Below are 23,297 nucleotides of genomic sequence, written 5' to 3'. Positions count from 1 at the left end.
TCCCACGTAATGTCATTGATATGACATCAATCTGGAATACCTGGAGCAGCCCGTTTCGCATTCGTGACCCCCCGCAGGACTTTACTATTGCCTGCCGTTGCAATAGAGCAGAAGAATCACTCCTCTATCGTATTCGAATGAACGTTGAACGGACACCCTCACTCCTGTATAAAATGCGCCAGACGAACTCCCCCAATTGCGCAACTTGTTGTGTGGAAGCAGACATTGAGCACTGCCTCCCATCCTGCAACCGGTACCTCTCACAAAGACTCATCCTCCAACGTTACTTGCGACAACTATTCTACCCTAACGTCACTTTGGCCACCCTGCTCGGCCCGGTCCTGCATAACCAGGGGCCGGTTACGACTACCCCTCTTGAGCTTTCTCCGTGCCACCGTCCACTCGACCAGCCTCTAAGGCCCTTTTGTGTGTATGTGTGTTTCTTTTCTTTCTTTCTTTTCTTTTTTATTGAAGGAATAGCAAGTCGGCCTACGCCTGACTAATCTTTCCTCCCCCCTTTTTTTTTTCAATAAACATATCCCCCACCCCCACCCCACGATCGCCATGTTATTTTTTGTTTCAATCCTATTCAATCCATCTGATGACATATCAGTGTGCTGCACTAGACGCAATCAAATAGACGAAACGCGTGTTATCATACATTGTGCTTGAAAGAAAGAAAAAAATCGTCGTCACAACCAGCGAGGAAATCATTCGTGTCAGAGCACATATTATTTTGGCACCATTTCTTCTTCCCGTAGTCCTAATTGCAATGACAGACGGTTGCGCCCTCCTCCATCTCCTCCTCCTTGTCTGCGTATCCCTTAATTAGGAAAGCTTAATGAGAGAGCGCCCTTCAAAACTTTCGCACTGCTGACATCGCGGGGAAAAGTTTCGAGAGTGCTGCCGTTTCCTCTTAGATTAATCATGTAACGTCATGATACAGCGTTTTGGAAAGAGCAAGAAAAGTGCTGAGTCATCGTGGCTTCGGGAGCGCAGAAAGTCGCAATATCTCCGGTGTACGTAGGATACGTATAACTCGAAACAGATTTTCAGAATTTTGTTACAGCCTGACTCGGCGATACTTGACCTGTTTTGCAGCTTCTCAGGCAACTTTGATATTGAAGTGTACAAGCTCAAATGTACAAAATGAAGTTAAAAAAGAAAGAAGTAGGAGAGAATCATTTGGTCTGCCACACACGCACATAAGTTCGTAAATATAGTGGGATTGATTTAGGTTTAATGCGAATCCGCACTTTTCGACAGTTACTGTTATTTATTTCTACTGTTACCGCGCCTGAAACGCATGATCGGATAGCGCAATTGCAGGACTGGCACAGAACGCGAATTACACAGTAAAATGTTTTGGTGTATTCGCAACACAATTTTCATTTTTACTTTATTGCTAAAGGTAAGGCCTCCTCGATACAAAGAAGCAAAATAAAAAAAATGTAATAACTCAGAGAAAATAAATAAAGCAAATAGAAAATATAATAGCTTCGTCTAATCGATCCGCTTCGCAGGCTAAACGAATACGTTCAATTTGGCGGCATTTTCTTAGCATCCGACCTGTATCCACTTCCTATTTATTGGAGTCCGTCGTTGTTGCTCGCTTTTTTATTGCAATAAGTAACATCAATCTTCACTCGCGCGTTCCGACGTAATGGCTAAATAACGAAATTAAAGGCAACGAAATCGGAAACAACCTCACAGACAGCGCTCGCTGATGAGAGATATAATTCCCTTCTGTATTTTCAGTAGTTTTTTTTTTTTTTCCCCGAATGGCGCTTACATTTACACGAGAGAAAAGTGGTTGTTCCGAATCATTGAAGCGCATAATTGGCTTTTCACGGCAGCTTCATTGGAGCCGCGCTTGTTCGATGCCGATGGGTCGAAACCGTCGTTGAATGCGACGGAGTACGACGATACACTACTGGCTCTGAAGGGATATGCTCGAATGCTGCTTTGAAATGGTCAGGTAAAAATAGGATGTGTCAGTTAGGAATAGTTCTGTACCGGTCATTTAGGGATGGTGGTGGTGGTAGTGCTGAACGAGCTCGCTGCTGTCTGCCTCACAGAGGTGGGCAACTTCACGACTACCGCTCTGGGGGAAATGTGCCTCCTGGGCCGACTTCTAAGGGAACTGTGCCGACATATGTCTGACAGCGTCTGAGGAAAACCGAGGAAAAGCTTCACACAGCACAGCCGGCACCGGGACTCGAACCCGGATGGATGCCTCCCAGTCTCGAATTGACATGGTCAGCGCGCTAACCACTGAGCCACGCGAGCTGGTCGGTCATTTGGGGAATTTTGGTAAACAGGAAGCCCTCTACGGAAACGATATGATGAAGGAAGCTGTCCAATCAAATATCAGCAAAGTGACGGCGGCCATTTTTGGAGTCATTACCGTGAACGTTTTCCGGTGAACTAAAACTCACAGTTCAATATTACACTCAATAGTTCAACATGAACATTAATGTACTATATATGTTTCGACGCAGGATTAACTCTTTTCCGGTCCGGTCGTCAGTGTTGGTGACACTTAAGAAATTTCATCCAACTTTTTGGCGTTACGGTTTGGTGTAGAGTTAAAAGAAGTAGAGCTTTAATCATTGACTTATTAATGAAGCTAGTTGATAATTAGCTACATGAACTTAATCGAATAAAATCAACTATCTATATTCTTTAAATGTCACCTAAAGTAAATGGTCACCCATGACATTGCGCACTTCTCCAATGGGGAGAGAGCCCCTCCAAATTTTCTTTCTTTGGTTTATACACCCTTAAAGAGTACCGCATCCCATCGCACTTTCCTTCTCACCTAGCATTCTTCTCGTCGCCAGCCTTTCCTTCCGCTTTCTCTCCCTCTATGTTGTGAACGCGAGATACTGACGTTAACCTAGGCGAGTATGAAGAACAATGCCACCAGGTTCCTGTTCTAGAAAACGTGAATTTGCAGAGAATAGGTTCGATCCAGGTTTCGAGAGTTGAATGCGGCACGAGATATCGGAGGTTATGTGGAACTTGGAACGAGGTCCACATGCTCATGTTAATCTGAGTTCTTTTGTATTGCCTGAGTTGTTAACCAAAGTTCTACCTGTATATTTTAAATGAGTCTCGGTTCGTTACCGTCATCATCATCCGCGTCTAGTTCCGTATGGTTTATTGTACACGATATATAATCGAGAACGTTTTCCTTTTTCTTTCCTTTTTTTTTGTGTGTGTGTGTGTTGGGCGTTCTAACTAATGTATTGCCATCTTCTCCGTTTTTTTTTTTTTTTTGACATAGTTGGACCAGCAAAGTACGGGAGCAATTTTAAATGATCACCGCTGGATGACAACTTTTTGCAAAATGTGCTGGTCTTCTGATAGGCAGAAGCTCCCTCCACATCTGTGGGTGCCTCCACAGTTGTTTCACGGGAGGCAATCGAAGCGTAGGTTGGCCTCGGCGAAGCGAATAATTGGCAATTCACCGCTGAGTGGTTGAGATGACGCCATTAAGCAGCTTTGCGGCATTATCTACACGTCTTTGGCGACGGCGTTAAGTGGCAGGTGGGAATTTCGAAGCAATCGCTTTCGTCGGGTAGTCTGGTCGTTGGTGCTATCATTGGATTCCTACTCTGCAGCGTTTGTTCAGGGCAGAAGAATAGCCATGAGTTAAGGCTTGAATTTCTCTATTCATCCGCACTCATAAATCTTGTCATGACGTAGTTGCGTCGGCGTTGTATACTGGAAGCCGCACTCATTTCCAACGAACATAGTAGTTTCGAATGACGTCTGTGTTAAGCCATACTAACATTTGTCTCTTAGGTGCCTATATAGCGAATGTCTGAGCGCATGATTTACCATATTTACCATTAACCATTTAACCATTGCCATTTCTAACCATTACCATTTTAAACCATTGTACCATATTAGAAGGCCATCGCGCTGTTTATGGACAAGCTAATAAAAACTATATAATTTGCGTAAGACGTGAACTGATAGCCGCTTCTCGGAACTGCACTTCTTGAAACGTGGTTGGGCCACAAGTGGGCTTCTCCGCAGTATTAGTACGCTTGCAACGGAGTACCCTTTACAGGCGCCACACGGCGACCGTGTCGATTTTGCCATCAAGATTCGAACATCATCAGTCGTCAATCTTTTCATCTTAGACGCCCGCCATCCCGAATGACATCGTTGAGCCCCCGATTAGTTAAAAACGGGAGGAGTAAGCCTTTTTTTCTGACAGTTATGCTAATCGTCACAAAAAAGGCGTGCGACCCGCGCTTTCCAAAAATTGGTTCTGATAGCGGTATCAATGATTGGCCTTCACCGTGTCATGCGGTGAAGTCCGGTTTTTATAGTGTAGAGTTGGGAAACTCACTCATACGTTGACCGTAACGCCGCTTCCGTTGGCACTCTTGAAAGCCATACTCTTGGGCCTTTCAATCGCACACAGCGTCTAATACTACAACAACAGCTATTAATCACGTCCACCCACGTTTCTCGCCCATTTCTTTCCGCAACCCATTGTAAACCGCAAGAGCTCACTTCCTAGCAACCTGCAAGAAAAATTGCCCCTCTCTTCAAACGGTTGAGGCCGCACCGTTTCTGATATTTTGAAGTTCCGCCATTCATCTGTTTTCTTTTTCACTGACCTTCGCGTGTTTTATGTGTTACGTTTAGCGTTCTCGCTAAAACTGTATCGATTTCTCCCATAGCTCCAGGCTACACTTTTCCGCCACCCGATGTCCAGCGGACGCAGCTGTGTGCCTTCTGTAGGAACGAAACGAAGCCGCGTGAAACTTTTAGTGCGAGCTATATCTCGCCAATTTCTGCTCCCTCCTCTCCAAGTCGTTGCGCGAGAGGAGGGGTGGCTAAGCCTTTGAAATTGCTTCCGTCTGATACCGTGACCAAACAGCGATGTTCTTTCGCTTTTCGTTCTTCTATTTCTTGAAATAATGTGTATGTTCGCCAGACTGGGAGGACTGTGATACTGGTGCTCCTACCAGTGGATGTTTACTCTTCATATCTTAATCTCAATACTTCTTTTTTTTCTTCTTCTTCCTTTCTTTCTTTCTTTCGAGGTTTTCATCGCGTCTTGGATACTTGTGTACATTGCATTCTTTTACGCTTCTCCTCAGGCAACGTTTAAACGGCGTTGTGCGATTGTCGTGTACAACGAGAATTCGCGCAAAATACGAGTCGGTACCAGTGGCGATAGATCGAAGTGGGAATAATCTTGCTCGGTGTCTATCCGTACACAAAATGGCACAGTGTACGATCTTAAAACAGAACTTCACCGCATAACACGTTGAAGATCAACCAGTGCATAGATATATACCGTTGTCTCTCCTGCCTTTTGTAAAGCGCGGGGCGTATACCTTTCTGTGACAACATAACTGTGTATAAATGTCACAAAAACGCGTACACTTACCGCTTTCAACAAACCATGGGGCAGAAGTATGTCATTCGGGATGGTGGTTGACTAAGACCGCGGTTGGCTATGCGGTGAAATTCTGCTCGTTGTTGATGGGTTGGAGTCCTACCGTCGCCCGCACACCGCTGCATCTGTTCGAAGTGGGTCAAGCCTGCACTCCCCTCTGTACTAGCTGGGGCGTGGTGGCTGATATTCCCCACTGCGCCCTACACTGCCGGCAACACCTTTTGCACCGTGACGTCCTCTGTCGCCATGTATGCCAACTTGGCTACAGCACTATAACATTGGCTACCTTACTGGGTCCCGTTCTTCAGTCGACTCAGTGGGCCGTCACCACTGCGCTCCTCCGCTTTCTCCACGATTCGAACCTTGTCAGCTCCTTGTGATTGTGTGACCGTGTGTGTGATTTTTCAATTTTTGTTCTTCTTTTCTTTTCCTTTCCTTGTTTTTCCTCTCCTTATCTTCTTTTTCTTTTTTTGGAATAACAAGCAGACCTCTGTCTGGCTGACCTTTCCTTTCCTTTCTTCTTCTTCTTTTTTTTTTTTTTTTTTTCTTAATAAACATATCCCCCTCCTACCGTCGGTTGCGCTCCCTGAGGTTTTCCTCGGGTTTTCCTGCACACTTTCCAGGCGGGAGTCGGCACACTTGTCCCTTCAAGTTTTCACAAGACGAATACTAACAGCCCCCCTCCCCCCCCCCCTCCTCGTCTCCAGCTCATTCCTGCTGTCCTCTGTTCATCTATCCAGGTCTGTACGCCGCTTACAGTCGCATTTGCAACGCGGTGTTAACGCACACCCAGCACTTGTCTTCTGCCACACAGGCAGTCTTCAATGATGATTGAAACCAGTGGCTATTCAACATGTGCGTAGCACCGCTAAGCCTGTAACGTGTCAACTTGTGAAAGAGCATTCATTCGATCCAATGGTCTCCAACAGGGTTCACAAGTTACACGTGTGGTGGCGCTACGTGCATGTTCAATGACCGTTGGTTTCAATGATCATTGAAGACAGCTCGTGTGACAGTATTATCCCAGAATATTATTTCTCTCTGTGCGCCAAAGCATCGCAAAATTAATTTCGAGTTTTGAGAAGTATATTGTCACTATGTGCGTAATCTGCCACCCATCTTGCAACCCGTCTGCTCCTCAGAGGTCCCGCCTTCCGTCTCCTCACCGCAGCTACTGGCCGTCTTCCAACGTGGGGCGGACAGCGGAGACCAGGAAAATACCTGCTCCGTTGCTAGGAGATAGACGCCAGAGCACATGATGATGTCACACGCTCTTGGAGAAACCGAAACTAGGAAGTTTTGCGGGTTGTTTCGGAAACCCATGAAAGTTCGTAATGTTCACTGACGGCTTTCATATTTTGCGCACTGAATCTGTTAGCGAGGTTGACTAAAATACGAAATAAAATAAATTATCTGTTTTTAATCCGGAGCGGCACTTTAACGCGTTTTCCTACCAGCGTTAGATAAACCTTATCTGCACGAAGTTGCCGTGATAGCGTGAACTTATTACGACGAGCTCACATAGATCTACATTCGTTTCTAATTTTTTAAGTAAATTTATTACACTTGGGTGAGCTGCTTATGCCTGCAGACTGCGCATGAAGAAAAGGCTATATAATCCAATCACGGTGGCATAGTCTGAGCCCTTTTTCCCGCATCTAATTCACTTATACCGTATGGTTCGGAAGCAAAGTGTAAAAGATGGCACAACATTCTAAACTGCGTCTGCAGATCCACCGATTATGAAAGACTTCTTACGCGTAGCCTGTCCGATGCACGCCTTGCTTCACGGAATTCTACTGCAGTGAGGCTGTTGTTGATTTGATCGGAAGACTCTCGAACTGTTCACTTTCACATACTCCCATGCGGTACACACGGGGGGGTTCCAAAACGAGAAAAGGCACGGAGCGGGGAATTCGTACGGAAAATAATCTAATTTCGAAGAAAACGAAATTGAGGGAGCCAGCCAACAAGCTTCAATTTCACGTTTTTGGAGACGCAGTGGTTCCGGAATGTCATTTCGGAACGAAGTCACGTATGCGGCGCAGCCAGACGTTTCTTTCTTTCACGCTCTCTCTCTCTCTCTCTCTCTCTGGAGGAAAGAGCTTCTTCTTCTTAGGTCACGCGTTAGCCTTTGGAAGAAGGAAAATAAGAAAGAAAAAAAACATGAAGGGCAGCAACGTGCTCACTCCGTGGTGCCGTAAAAGGTTATGCGCCTTTTATTTAATTTCACGTTAACGGTATTCAGGCTCTAACTTCGTAACGACGATTATTGCACAGCGTGCAATAATAAATAATAATAAATCAAATAAATAATAAATCAAATATTATTATAAAGAAACGACAAATTATGGGATCACATCAGGTCTGTGTCGTATTTCTTGTCGCGCGCGCGCGGCCTCACTACTTTCGCTACTTGGATTGTTCTTTAAACTCTGCGCTAACAGGCAGTAGATGTAGACAGTACATTAGAATAGGAAGTAACCAATACTTGTGTAACTGGACTTCATGTTTTATGTTCTTAGGCGTTGGTGGCTTTGCGTTGTGTTTGTCTGTGTGTGTGTGTGTGTGTGTGTGCAGGCCTCAGCTTCCACAGTTTTTGATTACGGTAAGCTGACGCCGCCTGCCTCGATGTGTTCTCGTATGGATTCTTGTTGGAGTCGAAATATGGGACAGGAAGTGAACCGTCCCAGTGCAAGCCTACGACTGTACCCGTTTTATCGTTCCCTATTTCTACATGGCACGAGCTTCCGAAGTGTCAATTCTGCGAGCCACCGTGTTCCGGCACTCCTCCGTCGTCAGGGTCCCCAGCCTCGTTCCCTAATGTGCGATAGGAGTACATTTTTTCTGCCTGTTTGCGGTCCGCAGAGGCCCATAAGACTTTTAGAATCCTTCCAAAATATACCCAGACTAATCCGGACGGTGTCGCGAAAAGAACTGCGAGAGCCACAAAAGACACCACGTGACGCGCAGTGAAAGAGAGAAAGAAACGATTGAAACAAGATGGATAGTGGAGTTCTGTCGAGAATGATCGCCAGGGGGCGTAACTCCTTCGTCCAGTGGCCGATTTTCTGCGGATTAAGAGATCACTGGGTAGGTAAAGTGTTTCCGCTAGTTCTCGTTGTTTTGCCATATTTGTCAGAGTGGCGCGTAGTAGAGATTATAAGCAGCGCGTGACAACGTGTACTAGGCACCTTAAGTTAGTCTTAAAGGATTGCATGTGGCAGTTTTCACGACGAACACACAACGCGGATATATATGGTGGTAGTGATGAACTGAAAGATACAAGCGTCCTTACACAAAAAGGAAAGGTCTTTGATCTGCACTCCATCTTGAAACCTCTCAACTGCTTCACAGAGCCCGTAAGAGAACAAGAGAGGTTGACGTCACAAATTCACGCGGCTGAGGCGAGGGAACGCAATGGGAGTGCCGATCGTGTGACTCTCTCACGGGTGCTAGCTACGCAGCTCCTACGTCACACTGTATTCTTTACGTCATGTAAGCAGGGTCACGCAGCTCCACCCATGGCTGATTTTTCAGGGCTTTTTTTTTTAATTGAATTGCCCCGCGACAAGATAAGTTAAGCAGAAATGTTTTGTGTGGTAGCCCCCCCTGAGGGATTGCTAGTGCAAGCCTAAATATAATTTCACTGCTCATTTAAAGCTACAAATATTGTTAATTTTCCATTCCCTACGTCACGCGAGGATCGTGTCGGCCGTCCGTGGCCGATTGTTGTTGTTTTTTTTCTTCTTCTTCTTCTTTCTAAATTTGATTGCGCAGTTATAACTTATACATTTATAATACACCGCACAGAGAAACTATGCTGCATGGGAACTCCCGATGGACAGCTTGACAGGTGGGATAGGGTTTCAAACCAACCACGTTAAATGGCACCTCATTTCTCCTTTAAGGTGGACGCACACAGAAGAGCTACAGTTGCCGAAAAATGGAGATGACGGATATGCAGAAATCTCGCACTGAAATTGCGATGACAGCAGCCTTCCCCTCTGCCCTCTCCCCCTTCCTTCCTGCTGTCCTCTTTCCGCCTGTCCACGTCTGCACGCCGCTCGCAGTCACAGTCACAGTTGCTTCGCTCCGCTAACACGGAATAAAACAAAACAGCAGTTTTGCAGTAGGACCACAGCAAATACTCCAGCTACGCTCTAAAAACGGATCTTGTCCGCGTAACACACTCAAGGTCAATCAGTATTGGAACGACATCGCTCCCTTTCTTGATTCGCTGACGAGGAGTTTTGTACGCCATTTTGTGACCGAGGCATACAGACCATGCTGCATAGGCCACGCACTTGATCTGTGTTTGCCAACTCTCAACTATTCAAGATCGGCTCTAGGGGTGACGCCGGCTGTGGCCACTGTCAACAACCTGAAACAATCGAGCACATCCTGCGAAAATGCAGAGAATACCATTCGGCGCGCGAAGCCCACCTCTCTCAATCCAGCTCTGGCTAGCGGGCATCCTCTACCCCGGTGGTTCTTATGCCGAACGTTCCGCTAAAGCAAGAAACATTGATCTCTTTCTGCAGGAGGCGGGTCTTGCTCAACGACCACTCTAACACTTTGCTCTCTCCGACGAACTCACGCACCCTCTACGCATCTCCACCCTTCATTCTACATCCGTTTTCTTTATATATATATATATATATATATATATCTTGAAAAGTTGGAGTTGGGTCGGACGGCTACGTAATTATAGTGAACGTTGAGATAAATGAGAGAATGAGAGACAGAAGACGAAAGTAGGGAAAGTAACAAGAAAGGGTTTATTAAAACTTAGAAGTTATAAAAGTTAGGGGCGATGTCTCCGTTACGGCGGAAGCTCCGCAAAGTAGGCGCGAAGAAGGCGGAACTTCCGCCGTAACGGAGACATCGCCCCTAACTTTATAACTTCTAAGTTTTAATAAACCCTTTTTTGTTACTTTCCCTACTTTCGTCTTCTGTCTCCCATTTATCTCAACGTTCACTATATATATATGTGTGTGTGTGTATATATATACAGTGTTACACAAAAGGCATATCGTTTTCCACAATCAGGAAGCAGAACGACACCCCACTCCACAAGATGATGTCATTCTGAACACTGGCTGGCCTTCAGCATGTTATGCGACGTAGTGTTATCGTCATGAGAAGGTGCTCTCTTCGGAGGACCTGGTCTTTCGCCCAACTTGTTTACCATAAGAATCCTCGACCGTGCATGCTTGTCAACGGCCCGTTTCTTTCGCCTTGCGTTTTGGACGCACTACGCTATTCCTGGAGATATCGATAAAATCTCTCCGAGCGGAAACGGGAAAAACTCAATTTTCTGACGCTTCGAAAACCGTGGGACGTTCTTTCTGATTCTCCTGCAGCTGCTGCACGGGCGTCAAAGCAGCTCGTCTGCGTTTGTAAGAATTTGGTCCAGGCAACCGTTTTAATATCACTCGCGAATGCCCTTCCTCTCTATCGCACCCTCCGAGAAAGGAAACAGAGGGGAAAAAATAAAACATTCCGATCGTCGTCGAAATGACGATATAGCTCGATGCGACGGAATTTCACACGTCGAAAGCGCTCGCAACATCAAAATCGAAGACGAGTAAAGAATAAAATTAAAAAGTGAAGCTGCACACGACACGACCCTCGATTTCCACAGCTTTCTAACATGATTCCCGGATGTAGGTTTCCCGTTCCGTTTATATATTTATATTTGTGGTATTATTTTAGTCCGTGTTTTTCTTTTCTTTTTCAGAAGTTTTCTTCGTAAGAACTGCAGCTGTTGTGCTAAGCTTGATATTCAGGAAGTTCCCTCTTCCACTAATCAGAAAGCGTAAACAACACGAAAGTCGACTCGAAGACAATGTTTAAAAAAAAGAGAGAGGGAAGTCGCACGATATCAGCACGGAAAGCAGCAATAAGCTCAGCTCGCAGGCCCGGGTCTCGTTAAAGGAACGACAAGCCGAGGTCGGCGCGTTTTTCTCGAACTTGCTCCCCAAAGTTTGGCGCCCTCTGAACGCACGTAGAAAAACAACAGCGTCCTGATTTCGAAATGAGCCAACAAGTAAAAATTATACGCCAGAGCAGTGCGGTAACGAGGCCGAGAATAAATTCGTAAGGAGGTTCCCTCTTCCCTTCCTGGCACCTTTCGAGACAAAACACGCATTTCAAAGCAGACGACAATACGACAGCGAAACAAAATGTCCAAACGGGGGAAAAACGAAAGGAAAAAAGAAAAATGCATTCAACACCGAGCAGCTGCGAAGGGCATTAGAAAACCCGACATGGGCCCAGCGGCGAAGGAATGAAATTGGAAACCACACCGTTGGAGATGGCTGCTCAAACGTGCTAATGGCCACCAAAAGTCCCTCTATTTCCAGAGAGTGGGGGAACATTTCGTCTGCGCTGGAATTCTACCGCAACTTTTAAATGGCACTTTGAAGTGATGAATTGCTGGAGGGGTTGGCTTATCGTTATCGCACGTTTCAAACGGGATTTCCGTGAAAGGGACATTTTGCAACGTCGTTAGGGCATGTTGGAGTGTTGCTGTGTAGAGGTCGAATGGGCAGAGATATCATTCGCGCGATAGGAGCCCTGTGTGTCAGTACTGTGCGAGTAATGAATGACGTGAATAAACTATTATGGTCTACCGACTGGATGTGTGCTGACGCTGCACGTTCTTTGACTTAGTTGGAAAGGTTACTTCCGAAATGTTACCCTACGCTGTTAAAACGAAGCTTCACCACACAGCGTCCTTCAGGACAACCATTGCACAGAGTAACGCCAGTTGATTTATCACTCGAGATTTTCGAGAAGTGCCAGGCGTGTGCCTTTTTGTGACATGTAACGGAACCACATACGTGCCACAAAAAGGCGTATGTCTCCAGTTTTCAACAAATCAGGGGAGAGAACAATGTTATGCGGAACGACAGCTCACCCACGTGACAACCGGTGACAGTTATCAGACGAGTGTAATACCCCTGTGACACGGGCAGTCTTCAATGATGATTGAAACCAATGGCCGTTGAACAGGTACGTAGCGCCACCAGGCGTGCAACATGTCAACCTGTCAGGGAGCATTGGATCCAATGCTTTTTGAGAAGTTGACACGTTACACACTTGGTGCCGCTACGCGCATGTTCAATGGTTATTGGGTTCAATCATCGTTGAAAAACTTCCCGTGTGACAGGGGCATAGTACTGCTTTTTTAGACTTTCCCAAGTGCTTCAACTGCTTGGTTAGCGTAGCCGAGCAACTCCCTGAGAACGAGAAAATCTTATCAGAGAAACGAAACGCTCTCGAGCAGAGTAATAACTATATTGTATCCTGCAGCCACATGCAAGGAAAACGCACGTCGATGTCGCACACTGCTAATGAAAGCGGCTGCAATACTGGGGACGTGCTCGTACAGACGTGCCTCACCTAATTGCATTAAGCTCAAGAAAGGCCAGAAACAACAGCCCCCGTACAATATTGGCTGGATCGTTAATTAAATTTGTCGAAGTCGGGAGCGTGGTTTTCTTCGCACGCATATGCACCGTTCCACGTTGCCAGAGTTCGCCCGGGGATCCTGCCCTTACCGCCATAACGTGTAAGTGTGTACTTGTGCTGCGCGCGTACTAATCACGTTCAATGGGATAGGAAGGCTTACACGGAAAAATCGCTGATGATCTCGTCTTAAAGAGAGAACGAGAACAAAGAGAAGTGAATACAAGCTTATTCACGCTAATACCTTTTTTCTAGGGCTGTACCAACGTTCAGATTTTTCGAATGCCGAAGCGAATAATTGTGTAGTATTCGATTCGAGTTCCAAATCGAATATGGAATTCTATATTCACATTTCGAGTTGAGGGGATGGCCCTTTGGAATTGAATAGATTCAAATAGTTTCGGAGCAACACACGGCATCCGAAAAACGTAATCACAAGAAAGGCGATAAAGCAAAGTGAGTGTAGCTTCATGCGAAGACCGATATGCCATATATCACTTATATACGCTGCATTCGGTTCGCTTATACATATAACGCTATTCGCTTCGTATCCGCTTCGACTTTGACGTAACTATTAGCATAGCCCTACTTTGTTTTCACGTCGATGCGAAAGCAAGTGGACTCGATATCCCCGATTTCTTGTCCGGTGTTATGCATTGTGGGTCGTTTTGAACTTCTTGTGCGATAACATTCGTGAATTACACATTTATACTTACAAATGCAGCTTGCTTGACATGGTCTCTCCTCGTGAACATAGAATGCCTCGTTGGTTTGGCAACTCCTAAGCGTATTGTTGTTGATGGCATATATTGTTCATATAAAAGGGAGTAGCCAGCACCAGCAATGCACAAACGTTGTGCACCGCTGTCTACTCCCGTTGATAATGTACCGACTACGCCAGATTAGTACTATAGTATTTTGGTCAGGGTGTCGAACCGCAAAAAATACGGGTTCGGTTCGAGTTCGCGTTGCTTGGATTTCGTTCCGGTTCGGTCACGCCAAAAATCGAACCGGTTCGCAGCCCCGAACCGGTTCGTGAACCAGTTCAACGCTTCCATTTTATATCTCCCATAAAGCTGCTTTTATCAGGAAATGTGTGGCTAGTAGCGTATTGCTGTTGTCTGCACTGACGTTTTTAGTGGTCAGGTACTCCCTTTAGCGAGAGAAAGGATAAATGGATGAACACTTATTGCAAATAGAGCCCACGGTGATGAAGCGGTGTAGTCGTGCTACTTTCTGTTCCCAAAGTCTCGTTTTTCAAACGCACAGTGCCAGCAAGATACACTTAAAGGAAGCGTAATAAGATGGACAGCATTACATAGACGATGGTACTTGCCGGCACATTGCATTCGCAGCGTGAATCGATCTGAAACCGTACTGAAGCATGTCGAAAATAAGTCTGCCAGCCTTGCTGTGTCCTAGCTCACACTTAACCTAGTGTACCACTTAATCCACAACACAAAGGCAACGTGTCACGACATATTGTACTACCAATAAGCGGAACTACATTTACTTTTCAAACCATGACCAATCAAACAGGCACCGTTCTGCATATGCTCCTTCTCCACATCTCATGTTTCTGACTTGTTTAATTTTTACTGCTCACGTGTAAAGGGAAATGTTGCGCGCTTACTTAATCACATATTGGTCCCATAGAGCTAGACTGTGGTTTGCAGACAGTAGCCGTAACTTGAGTGTTCTACGACAGATGGACCAACCTAAGATTTTTCATGCCTCGCGTCGTACCCCGACCTGCTGCGACTCTTTGAGTTGGCATCCCGTTCTGCCGTTCTCTTCTGCACAGGATGGGTCTGGTTGAGCCTCCGTTGTGCCTCGAGTGTGATGTGGTGGATGACGGCGGCCACGTCTTGCTGGAATGCTGCCACTTCAGATCAGAGAGACAGTCACTCCTTTCCGGCATTTTGCGCATGACAGACCGCCCAGTGGAGCTGACTCATTTATTGGGTCCTTATTGGGATACTTCGCGCAATCAACTGAATGCAATCCGTCTGCTGGTAGCCTTCCTGAGTGAGACTGGTCTCACAACTGTATTGTGAACACCAAGTGCGAACTCCCTTTTAGTGTGAACTGCTGACACCGTATCGCTGTGTCAGCACCGTAGATCTGTAGTGTGCTATTTTGTTTTCCCGCTCTACTGATTGAGTGCCCGTGAGTATGTGAGAGATCCCGCTGTGATTCAGGGTTTTCATTCAGAGTGTGTAATAGCTCTATAGTTTTTGCAATGGAGCATGTAGCACCCATGGGGAGTTGCTGAAAGCTCCAAGGTTTATTTATTTTACTAATTTACTAGCTAGTTAACTAACTAGAGCTACGCAACTGGCCTACTCCATTCCTGCTTCATTCGTCCGCGTGACGCCTCCTCTCAGAAGAGCAGACGACGCACCGCGTGCGTGGTGCGCTATCCGCGGCGCTCACAAGGACAGCTGCGCTCCAACGTGTTAAAAAAGACGCTGAAAGTATGCTTACTATACGTCCTCGTTTCACCGCTAGCTGAAAATATGCGAAATCCATGATATGGATGTGTGATGATACCAATGTGTCCTCGTTCAGGGATTGAGGGGAACTCTTATGCTGACTTCTTTTATGTCCGAACCGTTTTGTTGCGAACCGGTTACCGCTATTATTTTTTACGGTTCTGCTTCGGTTCGAGTTCAACAGTGTCATGAAAATTTCGGTTCGGGTTCGGTTCCGGCAAAAATAACGGTTCGGGTATGGTTTTCGGTTCGGGTTCGGTTCGACACCCTGAATTTGATATTGTTCATAATTAGTCGCAATAAACACAAAGACCGATTCTACGTTTATTGCCGCGAGCGGAGAGACTCCGGCAAGACATCCGCGCGTGACAGCGCGTTACAAGAAAGAACTGCCATTCTGAACTTTAATTTCGGTTTATGCAAGATAGCTACTATTGTGATTGAGTCACTGTTGGTCCTGTGAGTCACGCTTCCGATTTCTGGAAAGCGAGTGACGTACGCCTTTTTGTAACAATTAATATCACTGCACGAGTGCCACAAAAAGGCGCACGCCTCCCGTTTTCAACAAATCGGGAGAAAGGGTCGGTGTTGGTAATGTTAATTTGTCACGCCTTTTTGTAACAATTCATATTATTGCACAAGTCCGCAAGGACCTTGGGGCTTGATGAATAAATAAGTGTTGCAGAGAGAAGTACGCCTCCCGTTTTCAACAAATCAGGGGAGAGAACGATGCTATTCGGGATTCTGGTTGGCTCCGAGCGGGTTATGTGGTAAAGTTCTCTTTTTAATAATAATTGGGTGTTTACGTCGCGAGACAACTGAGATCATGAGCGACGCCACAGCGGTCGGTCTGTAGATTGCTTTTGCCCACCTGAGGGTTCTTTAACGTGCGATGAAAGCTCATCACACGGCACCTCGTGTTTAACGTCCCTCGCGGGACGGCGTGTCTAAGCAACTTGTACCCTGCCACCAAGTTGCTGGCGGCCTCGGCCGTGTTCGAACCCGCGATCTCGGGATCAGAAGGCGAACGCGCTACCGACTGAGCCACCGAGGCCAGTAAGTTCTCTTTTGAGAGTGCAGGCTCATACAGGACATGTCGCAAATGCCTACCAGGCGCTCGCAGGGAGTTTCCCGTCACTAAGCGAGAGGACTCTGGCGTCACAACAGAAAGGCTTGAAGCTTTGCTTTCAAGTTAGCAAAACCAGGGCGTTCGCTAGAAAAACTGATGCGATATCGCTTCCTCCCCAATTTCAGCTTATTTTCTCGATTTGGAATAACAGTTTCACATTCGCCTTTCCCTACTTTGTTCTTTTTTATTTTTATTTTATTTCTTTCACTGTCAGTCGGTGGTCAGATATAGTCGACCACAAATCACTGGACACAGCAAACATGCGAGAGCCGGATTAATACAAATAGCGGAGGAGATCAGAAGTAACAAACACTTCGGTCATAGCAAATAGGAAAAAGCCAGTGTTGTCGAAAGAACCCACAGACGCCGACGCATGCCCCATACATCACTTCACAGATAAGGGCTTGAAGGCCAAAGCGCAAGAAGAAGAAGAAAGATAGAAAAGCTTCCATATGAGGATGAGTATTTTTCGTGCAAGCGCGCGGGAGAAAATCCCGAGATTAATTGTGCAAATGGAAGCAGAACACGCCATATGATGAAGAAAACGACGACTGCCTGCGCCAAAAAATGGCACGAGGAAACAACTGGAAGACATGTCGACCGTTCGTGACCGAAGATTGGGGAGAACATTTTTGGTACAGCCAAACGAGTTCTGGTGCAGATGACGGTACTTGCGCAGTTTTCGGTTTCCCGAAGTAATACAAGCGGAGGAACGGTTATAGCCTTGACTCGCGTCTTTTCTGGAGTAAATTCATTCGGCTGAATGTCTGGCCGTCCTCCGTTAACGTGAAAGCAGAAGCACGTTTGTGTTCGCATGAGACAATGAAGGATTTGTTTTCGTTGGTAAACATTGTTCCCAGCACCATGTATCAGAGATTTCCTGCGCACGTTAAACAACCCCAAGTGGTCGACATTATCCGCGGTCCTACCTGTACGTGCAGCAGTAGCCACGCAAGTGTGGGCGGACTCGCCTTACTTGTGAATCTACTCCCAATTATTTTTTAAATTTTTTGTCGTTCGTTGTCGCACACGAGGAGGTATTCCTTAAACAACGAGAATTGCCCTGAGTTACTTGAATAGGTATTCCGTATATTGTTATCAGGAATGTGACGGAACTTTGCGGTTCCAACAGCTCTACGAACCTTCGTTTTCTTTTTTTTTTTTTTTCGGTTTCGAGCAGGTTCGAATGGTTTGATACCATTTCAGGGCATATGCTATCTATTCCGTAGCGGAATCTAGGGGCAGAAAAACACGATTATTTCTGTGTGGGGCAATTAATGAATGCGAATCATGTAAAGTAATTGGAGCGTGTCGGTTCTTGCAAGTCAAACAAATTGTCAAAACTGACAAATATATATGTGGTCGCGGCGCATGCGCAAACGTGTCGAACGTCCTTCTTGTCACACGGTACTTTTTTAAGTTCGATCTTCTTCGAACCCCTACGAACTAGAACCGTGACTAACTTGCGGCATCACTTTCTTAGCAGATGATCAAAACGGGGTTATAATGTTTAAGAGTATACAGTACAGCATTTTCTATTTGAATTTGTTTTGACTAGTATAATATTCTGTAGCAACAAACAACGTGAGGTAACCTGCTTGGGGAGGGTATCTTGGGAGAGCAGTGCTCTGTATCAGAAAAAAAGTGTTGGGCGGTACCTCCGAGGATCATCTTAGCTGACAAGTATTAGTCCCATACACCATGCACTCTTTTCTGTTCTACCACGCGTTCTGATCATTAGCTAATGAATACTAACAAATCCCAGTCGCGCTCTCCCGCTATTCTTTCCAAGTGTTATTACCACAAATGTGTCTCTCTTTCTGGCTTACACTCAGAGCTGAACTAATGCTTATCTTTTCTTTCCCTGCAGGAAGACATCAGCGTACGACCGCACATTACCTCCAACGAAGGAGCTCTTCCTCGAGTACTTTCCCGTGTTCCTGTCACCCGCAGGACAAAAATCGCCCCACGGCCTTCTTCAAACACCGAAATGACCTCGCGGTGATTTGTGGACGTTTCTTTCTCTCCCCAATGGGCCTAATAGGTATTGGCTTCCCTGTCGAAATGTCGCCCCTACCCAACCGAACGGAGCGGTGATGTCTGCTGGCTGAAGACGAAACGCCACAAACGTCGGCCATGAGAGGCTTCCAGAGCTTCCCAAGACACGCCCTCTTCCTTCTTGCCCTTCTCGCGTCTCACGATGTCACTTTGTGTCGCCCCAGCGGATCGGATACCGCATGGGGTTCCAGGATCTCTTCTTGGTTTTCGAAGTCTCCCGCGAACAAAGAGGTTACACCGACAGAAAAAATGTCGAGTCACGCGTCGACTACATCAACGTCCACGACGACATCGCCTTCTACGGAATACACGATACAGAAACGATCTGACGAGACGACAACGGAAGTTACGTCAAAGTCTGCGTCTGCTGTGCCAACAGTGGGTGGGAGAGAGAAAACGGAAGTCGATGTGCAGCTGGCTAATTCGTCTTCGACTTTGCCTGTAAACTTAACGGCGGACGCAGACACTCAGACTGTGATATCGACGAAGAACTTGTCTCGTACCGCCAACAAGTCACTGGATTGCCATGGTGCGGTATGCGGGGAAGAAACAGCTGTTACTTCTCCTACGCAACCAGGGACATTAACGGAAATCTTAATGCATTCTTCTACAACGGCAGCTATTGATTTGCCCGCTGTGCAGGAAAAGGCATCGACAGTAGAAGCAGCATTGTCGACAAGTGGCCGCTTGACATCGCCAACAGAAGGTAGCGCTACGGTGGGAACGATTTCATTGATCGATGAATCGACGACCTCCAAAAGTAGTAGGGGAGGGAACGAGCGAAGGAAATCGTCCCTCTCTAGGGGGAGGAACCGTAAAAATCGTCTTCCCACCACGTTAAAACCCGACAAGAGGAAATCTGTCGCTAAGAACACAAATTCCAGCATAGAAGACGCAACAAAAAGCCCGGTAACGCATCAAAATGATCCACCGTGGAACTTTGGCCCGAGTGTTGATCCTGATGACAGAGCTAAAAAGATCAGCAGTGACTCAGTCGTCAAGAAGGTGCCACCTTTGTCGACGTCGTTGAACAAGAAATATCGGGAAATGCCTTATGGAACCGTATTCTTCTGGAAGTTTGGCCCTAACTTGAAAGAAGCTAAGAAACAATGGGGTGCTGCCTGGGAGTACCATGCGTACTTGTTAGGAACTCTCTTTGCTCTGCTCGGAACGTTCAGCCTAATCAGTCTGATACATCTCAGATGGTCCGACCGACTGTTAAACAAGACTTACCTTGTGGCTATCGACATCATGATTCTTGTAGCCGCTTCTTGCAGGTCTGTGTTTCTGTTGTACGATCCCTACGATGTTACAGGGAAATATCATCCAGTTACGGCCTACCTACTCTTCAATATTGCCTACCCTTCACTGTCATCGGCGTGTTCCGTCATGTTCCTGGCTTTGCTAAACACGACAAAGGTAAACCTGCTCCCTCAGAAAGTCCAGCGCCCTAGTATCCTGGCCACGGTTGTCGTCTTTCACTTCTGTTTCTCAATTGCGTCGGACATCGTCGTTGGGTTCTTCTCAAAACCTATTACGTTGATCTTAGCTTGTCAAGTATTTTTCCTCATGTGGACCTTTCTCCTGAGCATCGCGTACTTCTATGTCTTCCAGCAGCTCTTTAAGGCAGCTCTACGGAAACAGAGTGAAATGATCCGATTAACCTTCACGAAGCTTCACATCGACGGAGCTGAACTCCCTAGGAGACTTCCACGCCCAACTCTTGCTACGTCAGTTAAAGTCGCGTTGATTACAGCAGTACTAGCGCTCGTCATGACAGTCTTGCAAACCTATGGTCTTGTTTCCATCTACAGAGTTCCTCCACAGCTAAAGCCAGACTACTGGTGTTGGTGGGGATTTCATTTCGCTTCAAGGATCTTAGAAATCGCCATGTGCGTGACAATGTTGTATATCGCGAGCCAACCAACGAAACACCACGAGAATAGTGACGACACCACGCCTTCCTATTGGAACCCGTGCAACGCCTTCAGGCGTAATAGAAACAAAGATGTACCTGATTTCGAAACATACGCGAACCAATACGCAGCGCAATACGGATTTCGAAACGAAAACTTCAACACGTCACTCGACTCCTCGCGTCCATGGGATCCTCTCGGTCCTGAGTTGACGCAGAGCTTTCAAAACCCAGGAGCAATTCTGGCAGCTGAAAGAAACGACGATAATGTTGCGATGACTAACATCCCGAGACCCTCCATTGTACAGAGCAATTCGACTGTGAGTCATTCTTTGCTGTCTGCGAAGCAATCGAGGAGTGGAAATCCGAGCACTTCCACAGATGGAAGAAGTACAACTTTGAAAACGGTGGGAACGTTGACATCAGTATCCGAAGGAGGGCGTTCGACGACGTCATCTCGTCCGCAATCGATGTTGTTCAAAGAGAAAGGCTTTATCCGTTTCCGTAAAGACGACGATCCGGAGCAACCTCTCGACGTAACTGACGAGGAAGAAGAAGAAGAAAGCGACTCCCTCAGGGCCCACATGGGGTCGAGTATCCACACCCTGTGCGACGACGAAGACACGGCTCAAGACTGCTTGTCACCTTTCTTTCACGGCTGCATGAACCAGGCTCTTGCAAAAGGCATGAGTGGCTGCAGTCTGGAAACCACAGATTTGTCTTCGGACCAACTGAGCAACGTTACCAGGAACGATGGTCTTTCCGGGAGTGCTGTCTTGGATTTTCAAGGGAGCAGGCGGTTTGGCAGCACATGCAGTTCAGAGAGTGCGGCGAATAGCTTTGACGTGGCGTTCTATTTGGGCGCCAACGCCAGGCATCCATTTTGCTGCCCTCATCATAACCTTCAGGAAGACACCAGGTATGATGTATTTATTAAAAGTCGAGTGCGTTTCAGATTCTTATATACGCCATAAAATAGGAGCACGTTCTTTTTCGCATATGGTAAAACCGAGTGCATTTTCAACGTCGGTGTGCAAACGACATGTTTTTATGCATTACAGATTGAGAACTCGTCACGACAAAATCTGCGCCCGGAGTGTCTCTCCCATCATCTGCAGAACCGCGGCGCGACGCTTCTGTGACCCACACCATATGAAGCTCAACCTCACACACGGTCACACTAGTCCAGGCGTCGTAAACGCATCCTGCGGCACAGAAGACATCACCCCGGACTCCGCGGTCTACCTCGACCTTCACCTGTCACCAGACGATGTGGGCCAACCGAACTTCTCACAAGAGCAACCTCTCCTGACGTCCTCCTTCCGCAGGAGATCGTCCATAAGCCACTCTCTGAACGACCTTAACAGGACTTCGGCGCAGAGCAGTGGTTCATCGACGAGGTCGCGGAAGGCTTCAAGCCGAGGGTTTCTGAACAGGCTACGGGGTTCGACATTCTCGCTCAACGCGAGCCTCAACGGGTACGAGCCTTTAGAATCGGATGAGTGTTCAACCTACTTTTGCGGCGCGTCGTTAGGGAAAGAGACGAAAGTGCGCATTAAGCGGTCCTGCAGCGACGTTAGGCCTAGGTCTGCTCTTGAGACACGGATGGCCCAGAAACGTGCACTCATTGGCGAGCTTTGCCACGGAGACAGTGGAATGTTGGACGCGGCGGACCAAACGCAGCGAGTGGACGGGTGTTCGCAGACTGACCCCTGCGTCATCAGTGACACATGTGGTGACGTCGCCGGTGTGAAGGAAAGGATAGTTCCCATCGAGGTGTGACGACGGTGTGAGACGGGGCGTGTTTCTTCGTGTAGTTCTTCACCTCTTCCTATTAACTCCTCGCATTCGTCATTCGTTCCTTACCATCTAATCTTCAGTTCTTGAACGACCTATAGTGAACTGGGCCGGAGAAGCGGACAGTGGCTATGAATTTATTCTTCCACAGGACAGAAAGAAAAGTGCGGAACACTGTGTCGATGCGTAGGGCGGGCTAATGCCTGCCGACGAGTAATACCTAATTCACAGAGCTTTCAACTGGTACGGCAATGTAACAATACTGCTGGGTGCAAGTAGTGCGCGCTCATGGCGACGGACCGCTTTAGATCTAGTCGTCCCGGACATAACGAACTTTAAAAGTTATATGTGAATAAGTGCGTTTATTACAGTGCCAATGACCGTTGTATCCGTACATCGTTATATCGGGAGCGCTTTATAAATTATAATTCTTAATTAACGAGACTGACGAGAGAACTAAACTAAATACGATAGTCGTTGTCGTATTCTAACAGTCTTGGATGTCAGGCATGTCCGGCATTGTCTAAAAAATTGGAAAGCAATTTGATTGAAGGAAGAGGCGATACATTATAGCTCATTATTGCGTCGCTTTATGTCGAAAAGAAACTCGTTGTTGGCAGAACCGATTCTTCAAACGCCAATATATTCGTGACTGCTCAGTACTCTTGTGGCTTAGTGGAGCACTCTAGCAATTTTCGGCACCTAAATATTATGCGCATATTTTTTTTCTTCTTTTGCCGGTGACTAAACATACGCCGCTTGATTTGTATATTCAGTAGAATGAACTTTGATCTTTTAGATAACCCTTATCTTTAGACATCTTTAGATAGATTTTAGGGCAAGATAGGTTCCAATGTGTCTTTGTGTTCATTTTATCTTCAGTACGATGACCTTCCTTTATCCTGGACAACTTTGTGCTTCATTCTCTAACAAAAGGACACACTGGTTGTTGTCAGAATGCTCCTTCAAGAGAGAGAGAAATACATGATGAAGCCTGCA

The 23,297-nt window shown here is 46.5% G+C and overlaps 1 protein-coding gene across 3 annotated transcripts in view; it reads left to right on the top strand.

The window, feature by feature from the left end:
- LOC135396387 (uncharacterized) overlaps nt 1-23,297 on the top strand; it is an 85,501-nt gene extending 62,204 nt beyond the window's left edge. For all 3 annotated transcript variants that reach the window (XM_064627328.1, XM_064627327.1, XM_064627329.1), the window contains exons 2-3: nt 18,399-21,420; nt 21,563-23,297. In XM_064627328.1, the coding sequence (XP_064483398.1) occupies nt 18,665-21,420; nt 21,563-22,283 (3,477 nt within the window). In that variant the 5' untranslated portion in view covers nt 18,399-18,664 and the 3' untranslated portion in view covers nt 22,284-23,297. The remainder of the gene's footprint in view (nt 1-18,398; nt 21,421-21,562) is intronic.

This window comes from Ornithodoros turicata, chromosome 6 (genome assembly GCF_037126465.1).
Source record: "Ornithodoros turicata isolate Travis chromosome 6, ASM3712646v1, whole genome shotgun sequence".
Lineage (NCBI taxonomy): Eukaryota > Metazoa > Arthropoda > Arachnida > Ixodida > Argasidae > Ornithodoros > Ornithodoros turicata.
This window is presented reverse-complemented; position numbering and strand designations above follow the sequence as displayed.